This window comes from Pelobates fuscus, chromosome 10 (genome assembly GCF_036172605.1).
Source record: "Pelobates fuscus isolate aPelFus1 chromosome 10, aPelFus1.pri, whole genome shotgun sequence".
Lineage (NCBI taxonomy): Eukaryota > Metazoa > Chordata > Amphibia > Anura > Pelobatidae > Pelobates > Pelobates fuscus.
The window spans coordinates 15,497,732-15,516,690 of record NC_086326.1 but is presented as its reverse complement, the minus strand read 5'-3'; the positions used below and the strand labels follow the sequence as shown (position 1 = coordinate 15,516,690).

The 18,959-nt window shown below is 39.6% G+C and overlaps 1 protein-coding gene across 1 annotated transcript in view; it reads left to right on the top strand.

The window, feature by feature from the left end:
- The first annotated feature begins 2,397 nt into the window (after window positions 1-2,397).
- FBXW4 (F-box and WD repeat domain containing 4) overlaps window positions 2,398-18,959 on the top strand; it is a 150,290-nt gene continuing 133,728 nt past the window's right edge. Inside the window, exon 1 of the mRNA XM_063433570.1 lies at window positions 2,398-2,751. Coding sequence (XP_063289640.1) covers window positions 2,561-2,751 — 191 coding nt within the window. The 5' untranslated portion in view covers window positions 2,398-2,560. The remainder of the gene's footprint in view (window positions 2,752-18,959) is intronic.

The window sequence follows — 18,959 nt, the reverse complement described above, 5'->3', positions numbered from 1 at the left end:
CCATATTGCTGGCAAAGCATCAAGGGAGATGTAGTCCACAACATCTGTAGAGCCGAAGGTTGCCTACCCCTGCACTAGAGGCTGGATTAACCCTATTGTAAACATAGCAGTTTCTCTGAAACTGCTATGTTTACAGCTGCAGGGTTAACACTAGATGGACCTGGCACCCAGACCACTTCATTGAGCTAAAGTGGTCTGGGTGCCTATAGTGGTCATTTAAGGGTTTCCCTTGTAGGTTACACAGTTTCAGGTTAATGCTGCCTTTTCACCCTCTTAGGACAAGCCGATCGGGTCCAGTCTTGGCTAATTGACCATATGAGGTACAAAATTTGCTTGCTAGTTAGATTCTGTAGTGAATTTAGATAAGATTCTGTTTATGTGCTAATTTATGGGACAAATCACTGCAAGATAGTAGCATGGCCCCACAATAAATTTTGGTTCTCCAAACATTTTTGGACCACACCTGTACAAATCTTCCTTCTGAGAATATTAACTTTCTAGCTATGAGCGGTATCCTCGGAACTCACAGGAACACAAAATATCACTTTCCAAGAACCTCTACATCATATTTTGGGAATTCCCAGGTCATCACAACTTGAGCATTGTGACATCTAATTATAAGCATTGCATTGCTTTGCTATGAGTTCCTGTCATAAGATACTGTAAAAACAGCTCTCCTGAGGGGGGTAGGTAGATAGAACCTGAGTTTACTTTATAAGGAAAGGGCAGTGGAATATCAGTTTTTCTATAAAATAGCACATCAAATGGATATTTACTGTCAGAATTAAATTGCTGCAAATTATTATTTTCTTTTTCCATAGTTGGCTTGGGGAAAGTTTTATTTCATTTAATCTTTTACGTCCTTGTGTGCCTACAACAAATTCTTGCTCAGAATATGTAATTTAAAATGTATTAATTTATTACATATGAATGTTTGTAACTATATCATAAAGGAATTACATATTATTATTTATATAGCGCTATCAGATTCCATAGCGCTGTACAATGGGTGGACTAACAGACATTTCATTGTAACCAGACCACTGGACGCACAGGAACAGAGGTGGAGGGCCCTGCTCAATGAGCTTACATTCTAGAGGGAGTGGGGTACATTGTTATATTACTACAATAAGCCTAACCTTCATACTTCATATTATCTACCTCTGTGATGGCAGAAGGGAGTCAGCGCTTCAACCTTAGTTTATTGAAGTGGTTATAATGCCAATATCTAATCTTTGAAGGCTTTTATATTGACAAAAGAAGAGGAGAAAGGGAGCGCCAGTAATATTAAGTGTATTAAACTATGTATAAAATATATAAAGAATAAAAGCATATAAATTATATTATAAAATGGAAGTAGAATAAAAAAAGTCCACAATAAAAGTCCAAATCAGAGTAAAATACCACTTGTAAGGGTACAGCCAAGTCTTTATAGAGGTAGTTTTCTTATGGGGAATTCCAGGTCACGGGAAGCTTGGAATCCGTTGCTGTGCGTATCAGAGAACAAAAGAAAGGTTCCAGTGGTACAGTACGTTTCATTAGATTTAGCTGAGTAAATAATTTTAATTCGACTCACATTTACCAGAGCAAAGGTCAGCTCTGGTTTAAACAGTGTAGAGTGGTATTATCCCCACTTCTAGGATATATGGGTAAGTGCAGTTCTCAAATCTCCCAATGTTATAGCATCAAATGGACCAAGGGCAACAAAACCAAAAAACAGTGCTCTCTGTATCTGTGAAAACCAGGAGTAATAAAAATATATATAACGTACTCACATTTGGGCGAGCAGACTAACTGCTTGATGTATAGGGCGCAAGTGGTATGATCCCCAGCCGGGATTCTTTGATGATATATATATATATATAAAAAAAATTATAAATATTTTTATTACTCTTGGTTTTCACAGATACAGAGAGCACTATTTTTGTTCTATTTTGTCTCCCTGCATGTAACTTACACTGCCTCCCTAAACACTTCCTGTAAAGAGAGATCTAATATTTAGACTTCCTTTATTGCACATTTTGTTTAATTTAGAATTTCTCCTTTCCTGCTCTGCTAATAGCCTTTTTTTTTTTTCAATGCAGGCTGTCTCAGTCACAGCCAGGGTAGGTGTGGCTAGGGTTGGATACAGAGACATAAAGTGATTTATCTCCTAAAATGACAAATAATTGAGCAGTGATACTGCAGGGCTATGAGCTATACACCAAAGCCGCTTCATTCAGCTGAAGTTGTTTTGGTGACTATAGTGTTCCTTTAAAATGTGTCATTCCATTTGAATCCTGATTTTGGTAAATAGCCCCATTTCATGTCCTTTCCCCATAATATGGGTGAGTTATTTTATCTCATGCCCCCCCCAGCCCCCTCCCCCCCATGCTGACAGCCAGTTCCTGCCCCCTCCCCACGTGACTTCCTCACACCCTCACTGCCATGGCTTCCACCCCAAGCTACTTGTGAGCCAGCCACCAACCATGGGCGAGCAGAGTCAGCGCAGGCCCAGCAGCACAGCCCAGATCCCGAGAGAGCGGCCCGAGGAGGGCGAGGCCTGCCGCCGGGCCCCGACATGGGCCCCCACTTCCTGCAGCTGCCCGAGGAGCTGCTCCTGCTCATCCTCGCCTACCTGGACGGCCAGGCCCTGGGGCGGCTGGGGCAGGCCTGCCGGCGGCTGTGTGCCCTGGCCGGCAGGGATGCCCTGTGGCGGAGGATAGCCAGAAAGTGCCTTAACAGCGGCTTCCTGCAGCAGGGGACCGACGCGTGAGTTTCCCCCCTACCCCCCTTCCCATCGCCCTGACAGCGGCGGCGCTTGCGTTCCAGCGTGGTTAAAGGCGGCCGCGGCCTAGTCCTACTGCGAGTTTACGCAAACTGCGTTGTTGCCAAGGCGCAAGGCTGCGGTCTGTCACACTGGATGACGTCACGAAACTAGCGTAATCGCCTTATTCTCCAACATTAGCTTGCGCAAGAGCAATGCTAGTCACTCAATGGCCTTTACAAATATGTTTTTTTTTTTTTTTTTACCCCTCAAAAAAGCCACATATTAACCAAGGGCTGAATGTAAATTTTATATAGAAAATGCATTAATGAATGTGAAAGGTGTGACCTGCTCATACCAATGTTTTACCTAAATCCAGTAGGGTCCAAAAGCTCAAGTGAAAATAAAAGCTGTTTACAACAGGCTTGTTAAATGTATTTTATGAATAATGATATAGTCTTGGTTGTGCATTTAGGTTATTCATAAACTCAATCATTATGTGCAAAGAAACTCGAGCCCTCCTGAGTTAGCTTGTGTGTGAAATAGTTTATTATACGTCATTTAGTAACACATATTACAAAATATAAATCGCACCACAAATGGTTTTCAGGAAGGAAACAAAAAAATACTTTTCTCAAAAAAAGCACCCCTGCATTGCGTGTTTTGTTTTTACCAAAGATAAGGTGATTTTTGTTGTTGTTGATGTTTTGTCATTTAAAGGGTTACGCTAATCACGACCACAACCGCTTTAGAATCTGTGTTTGCTGTGTTTCTGCTTGAAATGCTGCACATACAGACAAATATTTACTTTTGTGGCGGGAGCTAGTTGCACCCCCATCACAGGTGACTGAGGCAGCCAGGATCTCTGTTCTGTACTGCCAATTTTCAATTCTCAGCAAAAAACATGTCTGTCATCAGCACGCACTTTGCATTGGTGACAGACGTTGTCAGCTTTTACTCTAGCAGCAAGTGCTGGGAGCGCTCCAAAGTATCTTCCCTCCGTGCTCTCCCTGCCCTACACTGAGTAGAATATATATATATATATTTTTTTTTAACATGTTTAAATCCAACCAATTGTACACCGCCACTCATTTCTGTTCCTGGCTCAGAGTGCACACATGCACTACGTGCCTGAGAGATCGGTCCAATGAAATGCTTATTTATGTGACGCCTTTGATTGGACCTCAGAATGACACAACGTGTAGAAATGAGCGAGGGGAACCTCATCTGGCCCTGGATACAAGATAAGTTTTTATCTTCTTTAAAGGGACACTATAGTCACCCAGACCACTTTAGCTCAATGAATTGGTCTGGGTGTCAGGTCCCTCTAGGGTTAACCCTGCCTGATGTAAACATAGCAGTTTCTGAGAAACTGCTATGTTTACATCTGGGGTTAAGCCAGCCTCTAGTGGCTTTCTTCCGGACAACCACTAGAGGCGCATCAGCAATGATTGGGGCATATTATGCCTCAATCACGCTGAGCTTCCATAGGAAAGCATTGAAAAATGCTTTCCTACGGACACTTTGAATGCGCGCGCGGCACATTCGGCGCCGGTGACGTCAGACGAGGATGCTGACGTCGGCGGGGAGGAGAGGTAAGGGAGCCCGGCAGGGGAAAAGGGTGAGTAGCTGAAAAGGTTTTAACCCCTTCAGCGCCGCGGGAGGGGGACACTGAGGATGGGGGCCCTCAGGGTACTATAGTGTCAGGAAAACCACTAGTGTTCCTTTTAATAGATTTTTTTTAATGAAAAATACAAGGGTAATATAGTGCCTAGTAACCCTTTAATGAGATTTGTGCACCTTTTGATTTAATGATGACCTATTTTAACCTGTATTTCTTTTTAGAAAATACTGTCTACAATTTGTAGATAAAGAGAAGGGTAGGGGGGACGTTGAAATGTAAAAAATTGTATTGGTCAATATTTGTTCCCAGCACAGTCACAGTGGCCTAAAAAGTTTAATTCTATTTTCAGTTTACTTGTTAAAGAATACACCCTAATGTATCTTTCTATATATGCATACACCTCTCTAGCAGAAATAAGTTGAAAGTGGTACTTCTTGAAGGGTCACTTCAGACACCAGCCCATTAGCTGCCATATGTACGTGGATTTACAGTTAGTTATGCTGGTTTTTTGAAATTTGATTAATCTTCTTTTTTTATTTTCACCTAACCTACAATGTTTTAATTTTTGCTACAACATATTAATGATAAACAATATTATGTTATATTATATTTGTTCTATCGGAGCTATAGTTCTGCTCTTAGCTCATAAATACTACTAAATCCCAGTCTGCCGTCTACTAAACTCCTGTCCCTGTTCTCAAACTCACACACTGACATACACACAGAATCACTCCCAACACACACATGCACTGACAGACACACACAGTCACTCAGACACACAGGCTCCCTCACAGACACACACTAACATATACATACACACACACACACACACACACACACACACACTTCCCCCCCCAACACTCTTTAACCCCTTAAGGACACATGACGTGTGTGACATGTCATGATTCCCTTTTATTCCAGAAGTTTGGTCCTTAAGGGGTTAAAAAAATTATTTTAATTTTAATCCACCCAGCCTCCCTAACTGTGGGAGAGCTGGGCCAACTTCTTACCTGTTGTCCAGTGGGGCTGCTAAGCAGGTGTACATTCAGGGGGGCGAACAGGCAGCGAGGGAGCATTGATTTTGAGCTCTCCCTGCTCAGCTCCATCGCGCGCCGCAGAACGATGCTGGGAGCCGCAGTGACGTCCTATTTCGGCTCCCGGCATCACTGCGGGAAGCTGTGCAGGGAGAGCTTAAACTCAGCGCACCACCGCGGGACACGAGTTAGACATCTATGCTCTACAGTATCAATATCCTTCTGAAGATACGGTCTCCAAGTGAGGTCTCACGAGTGTTCTGTACAATGACATGAGCTCTTCCCTCTTTCTACTGCTAATACCTCTCCCTATACAACCAAGCATTCTGTTAGCATTTCCTGCTGCTCTTAGATTGTCTGCCTAACTTTATGTCATCCGAAATTTTTACTCCTAAATCCCTCTCCTCAGATGTTGAGGTTAGAACTCTATCAAATATTCTGTACTCTGCCCTTGGGTTTTTACATCCAAGATGCATTATCTTGCACTTATCCACATTAAATGTCAGCTGCCACAACTCTGACCATCTAGTTTACCTAAATCATTTGCCATTTGGCTTATTGTCAGGATCGGGACAGGGATCCAACACGCAGAGTACAAAGTGTAGTAGGTACGTATACCGGACCTTAGGATGGCCGGACTTAACGTAAGGAGTAAGTAGAGAATGGTCAGAGACAAGCCGAGGTCGAGGGAACGAGAAGACAGGTAAGCGAGAGACAAGCCGGGTCAAAGGATAACAGAGATAAGCAGAGTAATACAAACAAGCCGGGTCAGAACCAAAGAGACAATAGACATACAAGAGCACTGAGTGACTAGACTGGCTAGAACCACGACAGGGCAATGAGCAAATGCGGGAAGCTCTATTAAATACCCCGGTTCTAGGAGGTAATCACACCCCCGACGAGTCCTGGTTCGTGTTCAGGGTTTGAGTGACAGGTCGAGCAGGCTTGGCGTCATGACGTCGGCTACTGAGCGTCACGTCATAAAAGGGCGTGGATCCCTCGCGGCCGGCGTGTAACCGACCGGAGGAACCGCGAGGAACGGAGGAAACAGCCCTTCTGAACGGGAAAACGTCTAAGTCTCTCCTCTTATCAGAGGTAGAGACTACAGGTACCCTGACACTTATCCCTCCTGAAACATCAACCCTGTTACATATCTTAGTATCATCAGCAAAAAGACACACCTTACCATCAAGACCTTCTGCAATATCACTAATAAAAATATTAGCCTATGGTTTCCCTTTGAGCATTGCTTATGGTATAAGATCAACACTGCTATAGGAAGTTATAGTTTGAGTGACTTCCTGATATGATGGGAGCTCAGTGTAGCTGCACAGCCTGGTGTTTACTACAAAACACAGGAACTTCAAATGCTGACATCTATATATATATATATATCTATATATCTATATATATATATATATATATATATATATATATATATATATATATATATATATATATATATATATATATATATATATATATATATTTATATATTTTATTGTAAATACATTAGAAACTGTCTCGAATCCAACCAGGAACGTCCCTTTAATAGTTTTTGATAGGAGAACTAATACTATGCAAGATGTTTGCTCAGCATTGTACTATCCACCTGTAAAATTAGCTTTTAGAGTCTTGTTCTTCAAAATTAATACATTTTATCTAAAAAAAAAAAGAAAAGAAACAAATCTGTTATGCCATAGTTAGACTCTTCCCAGTCTCAAAAGTTTCTAAATTGCACAGACGTAGGCAGTGCCACTACAGTAAACCATACACTCCCAAGGGGTTTAAAGGATTTAGTGGCATGCTAATAAATTTATACCGATCACACATGTTATACTTATCTAATTCCTTTAAATAAATTACTTCCCTTTTTTAAATTTTTATTTTAGCATTTTTACTCAATTTTGCCAGATATTACAGATTTGCCATAGTCCATTTATCTCTCTTATGCTCATGTTTGTATTAGAGACAGATATTTAAATGTGTTTTTTTTGTTTGTTTTTTGACCCCCTTCACCTATATTTCATGACATGGGGGAGGAATAGGAGATGGTGACATACTCACATATACCTCTACTGGCACACCAATGTATACGGACTGTATCACTATGATATGCTTGCACTAAGGGGTATGATAGTTGATAGCGGACCTTCCACAGATTTGATTGCCTGTATATGGAGACATGTAATTGTCATTCATTGTCTAAGAATATGTCTTTGCTATCAGCTGTCAGTCACTGTGTTGGGCTGACTAGGTAACAGAGAAAGTTATGTGTTATTTTCACATGCACCATCTGACATACGTGAGAAAAATAGTCTGATGTTTATCTTTGGCCTCCATGTAAGTTTAACACAACATATACAGTTAATTATGATAATTCTATCTTTATGAAGCACTCATGACAGGTTTATTTTGGAAGAACTGAGATTTTGTCGCAAGTTTCCATTATGTATTGTAATGCATTTAGAATGGGATTTTAATAGGCGATAGGGTTGATGAGATCCGGTCTTACATTTTATAAGACGTGCTATAGTTGTATAGATTTATAAACATGCATGTTTGAGGTATGTCCTGTTGTAGCTCATCAGACTGGAGATGGTCACTTACAGTATACGCATTCGCACCAGCCAATCCTTGTGGTTCTAAGAGGAACTATATTTCCCCAACTGCATTGTTCTTACACACAGTTGTTGCAGTGGACCAGATTAACGCCTCTTATATTGCCTGAGTATACATAAATTATGGCTGAGCTCTAAATCCCATTTTTATTAATATTTTGTGGTATTTCTATAGCGCCAACATAAGACCTTGCCCATGAGCTTACAATCTAGTGAATACAGTACTTTCATACAAAGTTAACCCCTTAAGGACCGGACTTTTTTTGCGATGTTGTACATTTGCGATCAGGCATCTTTTTGACACTTTTGTGGTGTTTGTGTTTAGCTGTAATTTTCCGCTCTCTCATTTACTGTTCCCATACAAATTATATATTGTTTTTTTCAGGACAAAAGGGGCTTTCTTTACATACCATTATTTATATAATCTCATGTAATTTAATTTTAAAAATATGAAAAAATATGATGACAAATTGAAAAAAATACACGTTTTTTGAATTTTATGTGAAAAATCTTTTACTCATCTACAAAAGCGAATGAAAAAAACTGCTAAATAGATTCAAAATGTTGTCCTGAGTTCAAAAATACCCAGTGTTTACATGCTTTTTGCTATTTTTTTGCATGTTATAGGGCTATAAGTACAAGTAGGATATTGCGGTTTCAAAACATACATTTTTAAAATGTATCAATAGTGACATTGTAACACTATTATCTGTCATAAATTGCTAAATAACACCCCACATGTACATATTTTTTTAAAAGTAGACAACCCAGGGTATTCAATATGGGGTATGTCCAGACTTTTTTAGTAGCCACTTAGTCGCAAACACTGGCCAAAGTTAGCGTTCATATTTGTTTGTGTGTGAAAAAAGTAAAAAACTAAATTGAACGCTAATTTTGGCCAGTGTTTGTGACTAAGTGGTTACTAAAAAAGACTGGACATAACCCAAGGTATTGCAAATGGGGTGTCTTCTTTTGCAAATGGTATGCCATCATGGGGGTAATTCTCATTCCTGGGCTACCATACGCTCTCAAAGGCAACGTAACCAACCTGGCCATTTTCAATGTAAAAATATTTGACCCATATATTTGACCCTGTAACTTTCAAAAACGCTATAAAACCTGTACATGGGGGGTCCTGTTCTACTCAGGAGACTTTGCTGAACACAAATATTAGTGTTTCAAAACTGGAAAATGTATCACAACAATATCATCAGTAAAAGTGCTGTTTGTGTGTGAAAAATGCAAAAAAAGTCACTTTCACTGACAATATCATCGCTGTGATATGTTTTACTGTTTTGAATCACTAATATTTGTGTTCAGCAAAGTCTCCCGAGTAAAACAGTACCCCCCATGTACAGGTTTTAGGGTGTCGTAGAACGTTACAGGGTAAAATACAGTGATAGCAAATTAAATTCTCTGGACTTTCGGCCTGGGTTGGCAGGCAGGTCCCTTAAATTGCAATCAATAAAATAACTTAATTATGTAAAAATATTACATAAATACGCACGTAGAATTTAAATGTATACCGTATATACTCGAGTATAAGCCGACCCGAATATAAGCCGAGGCCCCTAATTTTACCCCAAAAAACTGTGAAAACGTATTGACTCGAGTATAAGACTAGGGTGGGAAATGCAGCAGCTACTGGTAAATTTCTAAATAAAATTAGATCCTAAAAAAAATATATTAATTGAATATTTATTTACAGTGTGTGTATAATGAATGCAGCGTGTGTGTATGTGTGCAGTGTGTGTGTATGTGTGTGTGTGCAGTGTGTGTGTTGCAGTGGTGGGGGGGTGGGCAATTTTATTATTTTATTTATTATTATTTTTTATTATTTTAATATATTTTTTTCATTATTATTTCTTCTTATTATTTTTTTTATTTAATTATTATTTTTATTTTCGTCCCCCCTCCCTGCTTGATACATGGCAGGGAGGGGGGCTCCTTCCCTGGTGGTCCAGCATTGGCAGTTCAGTGGGGGGGGTAGGGGGCTGGCAGAGATCTTACTTACCCGTCCTGCAGCTCCTGTCAGCTCTCTCCTCCTCCGCGCCGTCCGTGCAGCTCCCTCTGTCAGCTCACAGTGTAAGTCTCGCGAGAGCCGCGGCTCTCGCGAGATTTACACTGGAAGCTGGCCGAGGTGCTGAACGGACGGCGCGGAGGAGGAGAGAGCTGACAGGAGCTGCAGGATGGGTAAGTAAGATCTCTGCCAGCCCCCTCTCCCTCAGTCTGTATTATGGCAATGCAAATTGCCATAATACAGACTATTGACTCGAGTATAAGCAGAGTTCCGGTTTTTCAGCACAAAAAATGTGCTGAAAAACTCTGCTTATACTCGAGTATATACGGTATGCATATTTATATATTTGAAGTCTACGTGTATATTTATATAATTATTTATGTAATTTTGTATATGGACATATGAATAGTTCGCATTCTTTTTATTTATTTATATATACATAGATATATATACAATTTCATTCTAAGTGTATTTTGATATAAATATATATATATATTAATATCAAAATACAGTTAGAATAAAATTTTGTATAGATATATAATTTTTTTTTAATTTTTATTATTATTTTTAATTTAATTTAAATTATTTATTATTCGTATTTATAATAATATATATATATACAATATATATAGTTATTATATATATACTTGTGTAAATTAATTATAAGTGTATTTTTATATTAATATATGTACATATTAATATAAAAATACACTTAGCATGACATTATATATATGATAGACATATATTATATAGGTATAATATATGTCTATATATCATATATATATATACACATATATAATAATATTTTTTTTTATTAACTTTCACTTTAAATTTTTCTTTGATTTTACAGTTGCAGGGAGACTGCCTGTCAGCACAGACAGTCCCCCTGCAGGGAGAGACTAGGACACCTATTGTGACCATGTGGTCGCCCTGTTGAGCGATCACATGGCCCCAGGGGTCCTAAACCGCCATGGGGAGACTGTCTGGGCTGCAGGCAGTCTCCCCACACCGGGAGCACCGCCGATCGCCGCCGGGGGAACGACGGCGATCGGGTAAGTACATTTTAAATTTAGGACGGTTCAGGTCCGTCGTCGGTCGGCAAGGGAAAAATGCCGATGACGGTCCTGAACCGTCTAGCGTCCTCAAGGGGTTAAAGGACCACTATAGTGCCAGGAAAACAAACTCGTTTTCCTGGCACTATACGGTTATTAGGTCACCACCCTCAAGGCCTCCCTCCCGCTGGGCTGAAGGGATTAAAACCCCACTTACCTTTCTCCAGCTCTGGCTCCCTCTGCGCTGGTGAACTCTCTTCCCCCTCCGACGTTGGTTCCCGAGTGGAGCCGAATGCGCATGCGCGGCAAAAACCGCGCACATTAAAAATGTCCATAGGAAAGCATTAGTCAATGCTTTCCTATGGACATCAAGCGTCTTCTCACTGTGATTTTCACAGTGAGAATCGCAGAAGCGCCTCTAGCGGCTGTCAATGAGACAGCCACTAGAGGCTATAGATTAACCCTCAGTGAAACATAGCAGTTTCTCTGAAACTGCTATGTTTTCAGCTGCAGGGTTAAAACTAGAGGGACCTGGCACCCAGACCACTTCATTGAGTTGAAGTGGTCTGGGGACATATAGTGGTCTTTTAACGCATGTAAAAGTACCCGTAACGTTTGGGTTGCGACACTGACTACTACGTGTAATATGCATGTGTGATTAATATGTGTAAACAAAACAAGCCAAAAAGTTACCAGCATTCTATCAATTAAATGGAAAAGTGAGAATCTTACAGCTATTAACAGTCAGTGATTGAAAGTGACAAGGGCAGCCTTTATATAGCGTTAAAAGCATGAAGCAGCTCTGGCAAGGAATTATAAAGAACTTGTAACTTAGAATTACATGCACCCTCTAAATTGAGTGCAAATATTTTAACTGTTTATAATGGAAAAAATATATTATTTAGATTCTTTTAAATAGTAGTATAAAACGGAAGACACTTTTTACAGAAATTTGTCAGCTTTGCTGAACAATTGGCTGAGTATTGTGGGGTATGCAGTCCGCAATCTTCTTCCACGTCAAGGACAAGTTAATGCCCAAGGACTTATGGTGTGAGATTCCCAGAGTTTATCGGACTCTTTAATAGTAAAAGCTAACTTCGCAGTCACATATAAAATGGTGGCAAGGCACATGGAATCCGAATATTACATTTTGTCTTTAAATGTTTGGATAGACCTCACCTTGAAAATGGAGTGAAAATATGGGCATCTGTTCATAAAAAATACATTATGGAATTGGAAAGAGTTCAGAGAAGAGCAACAAAATTTAAGGAATGGAAGATTTTAGTTATGAAGACAGACTGTCCAAATTGGATTTGTTTACCCTGGAAAAGAGGCAAATACTGGGGGATCTGATTGCTGTATTCACCGTGGAAAGACCATCTGTACGCAATGACCTACTGCTAGAAGAGGTGGCTGTCACTGAGAGCAATGTATTAGAAATACACATTTACTTCGTATAATAAATTAGCTGATTGTGTTTAGTTTTTCAAAGCACCCAGAGTCTGCCTTTGAAATGTTACCATATCATTAATTCTATTAAGTAGGGGACCACGTCCCTGTATTTTGCAGACTTTGAATAACAACTTCTAAGCTGTAATACCTGGTATATGTCCAGTTTTGGCAATACATGTCATTCGAAAATGTGGATATAAATATTGGAATGTATTCCTGCCAAAAGCTTTACAGCTGTAAAGGGGCACTCTATGAATAATAACCACTGTAGCTTATTTGTTGTGGTTATGGTGCTAGGGGTCTTTATTTGCCATTATCCCATTTCTGTCAAACTTTTTTGGTATGTTTGGCATAAAATATGAGTCTCTCCTTCGTTTTTTGCAGCCGTTTTGGGTTCACCCGTGGACGGCCAAAAAAGGGTGCGAGAATTGGCGAGGTGGGTTATCCGCATAGCCAACATTGCTTTTCAAAGAGAGAGATGGAACCCAAAACGTGGGCTTCAGACGTGGTCTCCGCAGCCAATCAGAATCTGTGGTTTGAGCGTAGCTTCAGTTTTTATCTGAGCTGGGAACAGGAAATGCATCTTTAGTGCACGTCCTGTCAACGATTAACAGGAAAGTTTTTGTAAATTTAATTTTTGTTAAAAATTGCTGGGTGTAGACCAAATTAGAATAGGCCAATAGTGGTCCCCAGTCTGATCTAAATAGCTGACTTTGTACATTTTAATATGAACATGATCCATAACTTTTAAACTTCTCTAACATGCGCTTCTTTGCATGCTGGACTTACATTGAAGCTCCGACAATCCTGTAATTGACATGGGACAGTTCTGTTAGTCACACTTTTTCAGCCAATATAACAAAGTATTTTGTTAAGTTTACTTTGATGTTTTGGAGGGTCTGTTTTGTTGTATGTGTGCAGGCAGACACATACAAAGACTTTTTCTCCTGTATGACAAGACCACCAGGAACACGGTTTTCTAATTTTACTTTTTTTTTTTTTTATGTTTTTTATTGTTTGTAACACAACTGACTCGTTGGCTGCTATAACTCTTACCACATGAGTTAATAAAATATAATGTATATTTTTAATTCAAAATAAAATAGACCTGCACAGCAGGAAACGACCCATCTTAGCAAGCACTTAAATATTTACTGGGGAAACCTGTCTACATCACTTGTTTCCCAGTACGTTAAGTGCAAATCCTTCTATTCTGTCTTTTAAACTTGTAAAGCAGAAATCTTCTGTTTTCTATATTAAGAATTTACCAGACCTGAAAAGTAGTTATTCTCACTCAGTAATGTTACCCCTAATGGTTCCAAAACAACTACACCAGCAACGGTTAATTTTATTGTAGCATTCTCCAACCAATATTACTATTTTAATCTGACAGTAAAGATTTAAGTACATTAACCATCTTAAATGCGACCATCATATGATTTTATTACAAACCATTCCAAGTGTGTTTATAGTATATACTTGGTTTATCATTTGATTCCATAAAATATTTTATATTAACATTTTCTATATATTGCTCCATCAAATCGTCATCGTAATAAATATTCGGTGAAACGATTCACACAACTGTGTAGTGATGTATTGTGTGTGGTGTTTCAGCATTGATGCTGTTATCGTTTTTTTTTTTATATACTTTTACTGTTCTCAACTTCATTAATTTGATAAATAAGTTTAACTTAATTTCTCGTTTTTTTTTCAAGCTAGACAAGTATGTAACTATGTCATTTTAGTAACTGATCGCTTGTAATTTAAATCCCTAGAGTCACAAATAGGGCTACAATAATCGAAATACATTGAAGAAATCTATTAAAATAGTATATAAAGTTAAGACCTTAGATTGACAGATTGTAAAGGAGACTTTCAATGTCCCATATTGGAGCACCTATCCGTTAGATAATGGACTGAGAGTGCCACTGAAAGTCAATTCATGTTTAGGAGGCTGCGTGACAATATTTGACCCGTTTTCTCAGTTGTGTGATACAATATTTGACATGTTACACTGTCTTACCACCCATGACTGGAACATCTGTTGAGTGTGTTGGGAATTTTTAGCAATGGCCTTAGAAGACTATTTTGTGTTTTGAAAATTGCCAAACCCCATGGCTTAAAGAACGGGTGGGCAAACCGATTCCTGGGTATTGTAGAACTGTAACTTCCGTGATCCTGGATTAGCATCATAGTAGTCGTAGTCTTACAACACCTGGTGGTCTACCATTTGCCCAGCCCTGGCTTAGAGCATTTACCCCATCATTTTGGTTAAATAGATGAACATAATTGAAATTACTTAAATTACTGTATAAGTGGCATTTCTCTGTTTAAAAAAAGCTTACCTACTCAAGTAAATTACTTGTGAAATAATTTGTAATACCCTGGGGCCTTTTTTAAAAGGATTAATTTATACACAGGTTTAAACCACTAGAATTTAAAGACCGTGAAGTCAGGGGTGAATTATCATCCACGGTTTCATTGTGTGTTTTTGTTTTTGTGGATTTTTGTCTCCTGATAGACTATACAACGTATTGTATATATCCTCATTATAGAAAGATCCCTTTGTTGTACATATGTTGTTTCTGAGAAAGATACACTTACATGTATCTGTCATAAATATAAATAAGCAACAACTTGGCAAGAAAATGGTACGTTTTATGAAAAGGTCACACAAAGTTTCTAAAACTCTAGATTGTAAGCTCATGGGAACAGGTTCTTCATCAACCAATTGTTCCTGTAGCATTTTGTAACGGTCTCATTTATTGTTAAATTCCCTCTCTTTTTTAATAATATTGTTAAGCTCTGCAGAATAAGTTGGCGCTATATAAATGCCAAAAAACAATAATTACAAAAACAAATGTTTGATGTAAGAAGAGTTCACTGACCAAGCCAAAGTATCACTCACTTCACTCGTCATGATTCCTAAAGCACATATTAATAACTCTTTATCCCTATGCACTTTGTTTATTAAAGTCCAGACTGGTTGCTAATTTGGTTTATTTTACTCTGAAAGGGATGGATTCCTGTGTATGTTATGGCTCACTGGTAAAGTGTATGTAGAACAAGTGCAAGCAGAGACCCTTACGGAGATTTCTCCTTTAAAATAATGTGTTTTGCTTGTAGATACAGAGGCCTATTTCAGAAACAGTCGTTCAGTTGGCATTTGATTCTCCTAGAGGTTTATTTCAGTGACGTTATAGCTATAAATAAATCCGTTAATATCAATGAGTTTATTCAATATGAGTTAATCAGTGGGTTTGTGTTACTATGGATTTGTTTTTTGTTTTTTTGTATGTATTTTTGTGAATCCTATAAAGGAAGTCTTTATACATTTTTGTTGTCTGGTGTTTGCAGAGATAAAAAAAACTGCACATTCCTTGTGTGGCGAAGAATGCTGGAAGGATGTGTAAATCCATTGTAATTGGTGCATGCACCCTGTACTGTGAATACGCTGTTGCAGTTACCTTTCTCGATAAGCCCTGCACTAAAGCTCATTTCTGATCAGGTCACTAGTTACAGCCTCAGAACATGTTCTAGGATAGGACTAGGACAAACGGTAGATCCCCGGATGTTTTCGTGCTGCAACCTCCATACTGCCATTCTAGGGGATGGCAAAGCATCATGGCGGTTACTTTCTCGAACATCTGGGAACATACTGTTTGCCCAGCCCTGTTCTAGAAGGATGATTTTCTAAATACAAATTGTGTCTGGCTAAATATATTTTTAATGCAATATCTAATCATAAACGTGTTGCCTTTTTTTTTTTGGAAACATCATTATGTGGATTGGTGCTTCGGTGATATTTGATTTTTGTATATCTATAGGGAGGTTAATAAGCCAGGTAGCTGTAACATGCATTATTTCAAAGCAGGTCAGATTTAAATCTTCCTGTGTTCTAAAATCTAGATGTGTCTTGGAATACGAATGTTACAATAGTTCCTATATATATGTAGTTTTCAGAACAGTCCTAGAAATAGCCTGTGAGACTATATAAGCATTGTGTTCACATCCCAATAATTGCTTAAGAATTTGTCTGTCAATTAAAGGGTGTATTAACCCTGTTGCTATCAGTAAGACCCTAAGAGTAGGGCTAATTATTTCAGCTTTCAGATTTCAAACTGTACAGTTATATTAACCAGCAGGCAATATGTTTCCTGCAATAGACCTGGTTTGATAATCCCCCCAGAGTCTTATTAAGTAAAACCACAGTAATCGCTTGGTGTATTTTATTGCCATTGCATTCATAATGCACTTGCAGAAGGAAAGACTTATTTGGACAGGGAGGGTACCAGTTTGTTGGAATGTTGTCACAATGATATAGAAAAGCAGAAACCAAAGATCAACTGGCTTTCAAAATGTATCCAAAATGTATTTATTTGCTCATTAAAGGGACACTCCAGTGCCAGGAAAACAAACCGTTTTCCTGGCACTGCAGGTCCCCTCTCCCTCCCACCCCTCATCCCATGTTTCTAAAGGGGTGAAAACCCCTGCAGTGACTTACCTGAGACCCCCGCCGATGTCCCTCGGCGGTGGTTTCGGGTCCGCCCACGCTCCTCCCCCGCGTCATCCGGTGGGGGAAACCGATTACGCATGCGCATCCGCCAGCAAGGGAGACCTAACGCGCATGCTAGAACCTGTGCTAGAAACCAGGAAGTGCCCTCTAGTGGCTGTCTAGTAGACAGCCACTAGAGGAGGAGTTAATCCTGCAATGTAATTATTGCAGTTTATGAAAACTGCGATAATTACAGTTGCAGGGTTAAGGGTAGTGGAAAATTGGCACCCAGACCACTCCAATGGGCAGAAGTGGTCTGGGTGCCTGGAGTGTCCCTTTAATGAAACAATCTGGTGTTATAGGCAAGGGTTGTTTATTACTGGCCTTGATATTCCATCCTGACTCAGTGGATTCTGTATCGGTGAAATGCATAGCTGCATGAATTCATTGCTAAACCCAGGAATTCGTTGGTGCACACTAAACCATTTATTTATGAATATGCAGTGTGCCGTCAAGCATTATCATGTTTAATATTTCATTTCTTTTGAATAAGCGGAAATCTCTTGGCACAAGCATGTCAAACTCAAAGTCGAGCATGGGCCAAATAAACAAGGTTTAAGTTTATGTGGCCCCCCCAAAAACTTAAATTTTCATAGAAACGTAGGTTTATTTTGAAAAGTACAGTACAAAAAAAAACCCAGTATCCCGCTCTACTAAACTACAGCAACCCCCCTACTAAATCCCAGCCCCCTCCCCTCTACTAAACCCCAGCACCCCCTATAGCCAACGAGCAGACTCCACTCACATTGCCGCTGCCAGAATGTGACTCTGTAGTCGGAATATTGCGTGCCTCCGTGCACCTCCAGGTAGTTCACTGTCCAGCCGCGGCCATTGCAACACTGACCAACACACACACTCACTGACACACACACACACCCACCCACTGACAAAACACACTCACTGACACACACACTGACAGACACACTGACAGACACAGAAACACTCACTGACCCACACACACATTTACACATTCTTGCACACACTCACATCATTCCCTGGGGTCCAGTGGGGATCTTCTATCTGGAGATCTCCTTCCTGCTCCTCACTGCTCCCTCGTGCGCAGTTTATTGATGCTGGGTGCCAGAATATGACGTCCTATTCTGGCTCCCAGCATCACTATAGACAGTGCGCGCGAGGTAGCAGTGAGGAGCAGGAAGACTGAGCTCCCTCGCTGCTGCCAGCGTCCTGCTTCCTCTCCGGCCGGGTAAGTTTTAGCAGAGTAGGCACCTGCAATGTGGAGAAAGCAGGTGCCTACTCTGCTTTAACACAATTTGTCTCCCACGTTGGAATTGGCGTAGGGCAGACCAATATTGGGGTGAAATAGTGGTGGGCTTAACACAATATGGCCATATGGTGGAACTGAATCCACATATTTGTTTGCTGAGATAGGCGATTTTAAGTAGCATGTTTCGGGAGTGCCCCCGATTCCCTTTTTGTCATTTCTACTTAAAATTGTGACTGTCCTGCCAAATAGGGGAATATTTAAAGGCATTGCCATTATATATGCCCTGACTACTCAAATAAACAAACCACTAATTTTATTATAAAAAGTACTTTGTATGTTTGCCTTTGGGGGAAAAACATTTCAGTTTACCCTAAGCACACCCATCCAATGATGGATTTAATCTTGAGGTTTCAAAAACCTTTTTTCCTTTTCCTTTGAAATATTTAGAAACATCTGCTACTGATTTATTTTAATTTCTGCCCTTTTCTGGCTAGTGTAGGGTCTGTAGCTCCAAATGGGGGCAATTTAATTACCACGTCCCTCTGACTTTCTTAAATGGAACTCTTCGGTTGCAATTTTCATTCAGACATGATGCGACTTTCTATCAAGATGTATTTTTATTTATTT